Source organism: Camellia sinensis, chromosome 9 (assembly GCF_055761805.1).
Source record: "Camellia sinensis isolate YWXY chromosome 9, ASM5576180v1, whole genome shotgun sequence".
NCBI classification, from domain to species: Eukaryota; Viridiplantae; Streptophyta; class Magnoliopsida; order Ericales; family Theaceae; genus Camellia; species Camellia sinensis.
In genome coordinates this window covers 80,742,954-80,749,184 of record NC_138969.1, presented here as the reverse complement: position 1 = coordinate 80,749,184, position 6,231 = coordinate 80,742,954, and the positions used below count along the sequence as shown (strand labels likewise).

Genomic DNA, 6,231 nt, shown 5'->3' with positions numbered 1-6,231 from the left:
CCCACATTATGAGGGGTTGGAATGAGAGTTTGGGTTGTGAGGTCATATATGTGTAGGGATCTCTATTACAATTGTTACGAAAAAACTTATTACATAATTGAATACGAATATTTGCATAATTATAAAAAAAAACTTTCAACCAATATATAGGTCACCAGTAGTACATTATTCAAAATGAAAGGATAAAATCAAAAAGAAAAAAGAAAAGCAATTCTTATATATATATATATATATATATATAGACATGACAACAGTTACGTCTCTCGTGGATCGTTTTGGTCGGCCGCTGGGTCTCCGGCCACCAATTCCATAAAAAAGCACAGGCAAGTCTCCGTTCCCCTAAACCCTACGATCCATTCATCAAAACTAGTTTCTTTCTCCTCTACTTCTTCACCTGAATCTCATCAGTCATGTATGTGTGTGTGGCGTATTAGGTTTACATTTTCACTCTACTTAAACACACGCTGCATTTATATATATATGGTTTGGCGATAAATTTGATTGAAGGTCGTTGGAATTGGCTGTAAATTAAGTTCATTATATTATATCATTCTTATGGTTCTACTTTTTATATTTGCATCATAATAATAAACATTTAAAATTGTGATATGTTATTTACGTTCTTTGTTCCATAAAATTGTTTGGTTTTTAAATGCATTATATTTCATTCTCAAAAAAAAAAAAAAAAAATTTAATACCTGGAACCTACGCTAGTGTCTGATTCACTGGAGTGAAGGTGGATTTGAATAGAATGAAATGGTTCTCTTACAATGATGAATGATAATTTCATTTAGAATGTATTTTTTATAAATATTTTATTTTGTGTTTGAGTTATTAAAATGAAATTAGAATGGAATATTTTATTTCTATCAAATGTTTATTCTCACGTTTGGTTCGCTAATAAAAATGATGAAAAATTCATTATAAATTGAATAGAATTATCATTCACCATTGTAAGAAATAATCATTCTACATGGAAGTCGATGAATGATCATTCCATTCTACTTTCATTTTAGTAAACTAAATGAACCAAACGTGAGAATGATCATTCTATTTTAATTTATTCCAGTGCGCACTTATCTTTTCTGATGCCAATACCTGCATTCTTGCATCTGAGTTGTTCTATGCCTATTTATTGGGTTTGCATCATTCATCTATTCATGTTGGTGATCAAATGCGGTTGAATTCTGACTAAAATTTGTTAAAAAAGAAGAAAAAAAATTCAGTTTGGGAATTTTTTTTTTCACCTCGAATTTTCAAAATTGATGTTTTATGGTCAATGGTTTGGAAGTGTCAGGTTCATTTCAGTGTCTTTTTTGGACTAATTCCAACCAAGGTGACAACAAAAAGTTAAAATTGATTTCATCATTTAAATATATAGTTACTTTACCTTGCAGTTTTTGTTTTTGATGGTGGGTAAGCATAATGCTTGGAACTAATGCAAGATTTACAATGGCATCAATTAGGAGAGTGATTCAATGCATACTACTAAACTAACCAGCAACCTTAGCTGCAGATCATTGTAGTGAAGCTAATTATTGGGAATGGTTCAATTAGGTGCTGTCATAAAATGGATGTGTGGTTAAATCAACCTACAAATATTTGTGATTTCATTTGTAGAATCAATGGCAGCTGTTGTGGTTGTATGCCATTGTTGGTAAAGCTAATTGCAGGGTATGGTTCTATTAAGTGGTGTGAAGTGTGTTTATCAATTTGAATCGTTACAGAAAGGAAGTATCTCGGATGGATCCTTCATATTATGAGTGGAAAATCTGAGGCTGCAATATTAATATATTTTCTTATTTCCTCCTTGTAGGTTCGTATTAGTTTGAGTTTTCCAAATTTTTGAAGGGGATTTGGGATCCCTATGCATAGATATTAATCTCCATGAGGGTTGGAAACTAGTCAAATGTCATTTTAATGCTTTTTGAAGTTTTCTTGAAACTTGTGTATCTGAGACTTACCTTTCAGCCAGTTATTGTGGAAACACGATATGCTGATCTCATATTTTTTCACATTTGGTAGAATTACGTATTGTTAGATTGGGAGGAGTTCAAATGTTGGTTGAAGATGAATACCCAAACCTGAACTAAGCTCATTTATAACATATGAACTGATTGAGAACATTCCGAAACACATATTATTGAGGTACATCCTCTGTTTCTCATACTATTGAGTTTATGACACAAAAATTCCATTGAAGTACCAAAGTTTTTCAAGTTAGTATAGTTACTGATAGTAACGTTAAGCCAATGTCCTTTCAATGTGAAATGTCTTGAAAGATTCAAGATACATGCTTGGATGTACATGAGTAACTAAAAGGGTCATTTATGTATCTTGTATTTTTTCAGTCCCTTAGCAAGATTATGTGGTTCTCTTTTAAATGGAAATATTAGTTGCATGCTTGTGTTCCCAAGTGATTGGGTTAAGGCTTTTAAGAGCTTAGTAGTATAAGGCTTTGAGTACAGTGGGTACTGAAAAAAACCAAGTTGGTTTTCTGTGGTATTGGAACCGACATGTTGATAGTGTAACATGGTGAAATTATCACAATTGCTAGAAACAAAATAAAATTTGTTTTCATATAAAGTTACTGATTAATCTCTGAAATCAACAACTTCAATGTTTTTGTATCGTACTCTCTCCCTTCTTTATTTTTTATTTTGTGTATTTTATTTGTTTTGGAGGAATGGGGATGGGAGACTCATGTCTTAAGATCCAACCAAGATAAGAAATATGCATCGTACTCATTCAATTTTATGGGGAAAAAATTCTCATATTCGCATAAAGTATTGTTTGCTAAACCTCCATCTAGTAGTGTCAAACTGGGAAGGCATCCTCTATCCTATTTTCTTTTCTTTGGGAAATTTTCAAGGGAGGGGGTTGTCATTTTGAACCTGTAAGAATTTCTTTGGAGTGTAATTGTGTTCAAGTTTACATTTGAATCTTTTTTCTATATGCTAGTTGCAATTCCCAACCCCACATTATGATCTAGCAATTTTTTCAGCTCGTAGAAATTGCTGAGGTCAAATATGTCATGAGTGCAGGATGAAGCTGTTTCTCGTTTAGGCATGTCACATCACTGTATCTTTGCCACATTTTTAATTGATGCTCGGAGTATTGGATTTTGCAATTCACAAAGGAAATATATGATTGATTGTTGCTTGATTTCAAAAGAATTAGCTGAATTTTGAAATTCATGAATCTGTTGAATGTTCATGATTAGATCAAATGGAAACTAAGCAGTTAGCGGAAAGACCAGAATGGCACATTATGGAGAGGGAGCAAGACAGAGAACGGCGTCGTATGCGAGACAGACTACGAAGACAATCTATGAGTGCCAAAGAAAGGGAAAATCATCTTGCTAGACGTCGTAAAAATTATCAAATACGGAGACAGAGAGCTGAAAATGCCAAGTTGGAGTCACACAATGAACAAACAAGTATTCCTAGAAGTCAACTAAACCATGGCAATGAAAATCAATCACCAATTGCTGTATATGGACATAGCATCCGATGTGCATTGGAGACAAAGCCCGTCGGTAAGTTTTTATTTTACTTGGTATGCATTTTTTCTCCTCGGGAACCACTCAGAACTTCATCAATATTAGTGTCTAGAAGATTTGAATGAACATATCTTTTGATTATGTCTTTACAATTTCTTCGTCACTGCAAATAACAGGGTCCGAGGCTGGCGCTCACAAATCTCCCAAGTTTCCTAGACAATTACGCTTAAATCGTGTCAGACATCTTGCAAGATTATTAAATTCCCCCATGAGTGAGCTTATTGGTGACAGTCACCAAATTGGATTTATTACAAAGGAAATTGTAACTACCAACTGTAAGTTTAGTTCTTCTAAAGTTTTATTTTTAATTTTTTTATTGAAAAAACAAAATTGATGATATATAGTTATGGACAAACAGTTCAACGGAAAATCTTTTTTAAACTTGAGATTTAAATGGTAATTGTGATTTTTGGATAGACATTAGTTTATTCATAATATTTTCTCCTTTATTTTTACACTATAAGTTTGCAAGTTCGAGACTGTGGTTCAGGTAGATCTATAAAAGGACTGCGTTTAACTCATTTGAAACGTCTTGCACGAGCATTAAATTCTACAAACAAAGAGGCTGCAGATCAAAACCATTTAACTGAAACACAAGGTAAGAACAAGATTTGTTAATCTTTTAAAAACCATTTGAGTGGTTTTTTTTTTTTTTTCCCTATAATTTTATATCTAAATGCTGAAGCTTTAATTCAGTAAAACAGTCTCTGCCACAGCGGGAGTTTCAGCAGATTAATAGCGATGTTTTGAAAAATGTGCAAGTAAACAATGCAAATGGTGAAGACCAATGAGTTTATGCTATTCCAATCGTAAGTACTGATTTTGATTTAGTTGAACATACTTGTGACACGTTGTTGATTTCACGATGACATTTTGGTGTTATATTTCAGGATGAATCCATCCTCAGCATTATTGAAGAGACAACTTTAAAGAACACATACAGTAATTGACATTTACTACCATTACTTAATATTGGGTTGAAAAGCGGAGCTTAGAATTGGTTTTTCTATTTCAAGGTTTTTCGATTTCCATTCTCCACTCCCATATGTAACTGATTTAAATGTTAAAGGTCTAATAACATCTTTGAATTTAATTTCTCTTTTTTTGGTTTTTTAATAATCCTTTTTAAGCAGAAAAAGTTATCATCACTTTTCTTTGGTCCATGGTCTGTCATTTTGATGAACTTCAAACTCTTCTTCATTTTACATTTTCGATAAATGATAGTATATATATATATATATATATCTATTTTGGTGGAAAATTTAGGCTTCAGTTTTGAATCCTTGCTTCAATTTATGCTTGTCAAGTAGCTCCTTGTGTTCAATTTTGACTCTCTTGTTGCTAATTTTATTTTACTATTATTATTTTTTCCTTTCCTTCCTTACTTCCAACATTCTGACAAGACTCACTGGATTTAATTTGCAGCTTGGCTTTTAAACGCTGATACTTGTCCCTGATTATATGACCCGGTGGTTAAAATTGATTGCTTCATTGGTTTCAATTCAAAACTGTAGGGTGAAGACTCACAATTGCGATGGAAAAAACAAAAAGAAAAGAAGTTAATAACATTTAGGAGATGCAGAAAACGTTTTGGAAGAGGCTTGGCGCGCATACTTTGACATCATAGTGTAGAAAGCTTTATACTAAACCAAATTTGTCACAAAATAGTCCGGAGGGGAATATAAAGTTGTCAAGACCGTTGATGTTGGGTATAGCTAAGTGAATTTTTGATATTTTTGGATGCATTGCCAATAGAAATGAGAAATTTTTTGATTATATTCTGGTGGTTGTTTATTTCTGCTGAATACTCTTCTTTCTGTGCTCATCAAAGTTGCCATCTTCCATTGTTATGATGCATAATGGATGATATAGAATGGCTTCCATGGTATCATTCTGTGGCACGTTTGAACTCAACGATCTGATGATTTTATCGAGCAGATGCAGCTGCAGAAACTCAATTTACCTTTGATAGAGATCTACATTTTGAATTTTGCCTAGATGATCTAGGGAATACAGAATTTTGATCATGTATAAGCTAACAATCTTTTTAAAGGGATATATTATTCACGGTTTTAGAATACTGCGTGGCATAAGTCAGGTGTTGTTTCCCATAACTAAGGAACTAATATTATGTATGGAGTGTTTTAGGAAGATGATTAAAAGTTATTTTTTGACTTTTTTCTGAGAGAGTGAAGTGGGTTAAAAGTTGGAAAGTGATTTTTAACCCACTTCCCAAAATAGGCATCATCATTTGGGAAGTGATGTGAAACATTACATGGCCTAATGGTGCACTCATTAAACTATCATTTTCTTTGTAAAAAGAAGAAAAACACATCAATTTCTAATACCAACAACGCGGTAAATTTAGACATGAAATGCATAAGAGAGTGATAGGTGAAGGAAAAATTTAAGAGTGCAGGAAAAACACACATCTTCTGCAATAAGAAGTATTTAAAAGTTCAAGACATACCAGTACATCTAATTATGTCAATACAATATCTGAAAGTTAAACAAATATACGTATGTATTTGTGGAAAATTCATTATTTATATGAAGACACAAATTCCTGTACATAGATGCTGAACTTCGATGATGACCCTTAGATAACCTCCTCTCACGTTGTGTTTGGTTAGAAGATTTAGAAAGAGATTTAAAAAGAGAAAGAGAAA

General features: G+C 32.7%; 1 protein-coding gene across 5 annotated transcripts; it reads left to right on the top strand.

The window, feature by feature from the left end:
* Positions 1-258: 258 nt before the first annotated feature.
* Positions 259-5,338, top strand: LOC114270792 (uncharacterized). Of its 5 annotated transcripts, none has more exons than XR_014340016.1 (6): positions 259-3,538; positions 3,679-3,837; positions 4,053-4,160; positions 4,259-4,371; positions 4,453-4,504; positions 4,988-5,338. XR_014340016.1 is itself a non-coding variant. In XM_082887174.1 (5 exons), exons 1-4 carry the CDS (start codon positions 3,229-3,231, stop codon positions 4,351-4,353), a joined length of 672 nt encoding a protein of 223 aa, XP_082743300.1. In that variant the 5' UTR covers positions 259-3,228; the 3' UTR covers positions 4,354-4,371; positions 4,988-5,338. The 5 variants fall into 5 exon arrangements, 2 of the variants coding, with proteins under 2 accessions (XP_082743300.1, XP_082743299.1); XR_014340015.1 differs by having other exon boundaries at positions 4,453-4,578; XR_014340017.1 differs by having other exon boundaries at positions 291-3,538; positions 4,057-4,160; positions 4,453-4,578.
* The last annotated feature ends 893 nt before the right edge of the window (positions 5,339-6,231 follow it).

Coding starts and splice junctions, on each gene's coding strand:
- LOC114270792 (XM_082887174.1), top strand. CDS start 3,229: ATGGAAACTAAGCAGTTAGCGGAAAGACCAGAATGGCACATTATGGAG. Junction 3,539..3,678: donor ATTGGAGACAAAGCCCGTCG/GTAAGTTTTTAT, acceptor TGCAAATAACAG/GGTCCGAGGCTGGCGCTCAC. Junction 4,161..4,258: donor CCATTTAACTGAAACACAAG/GTAAGAACAAGA, acceptor GCTTTAATTCAG/TAAAACAGTCTCTGCCACAG.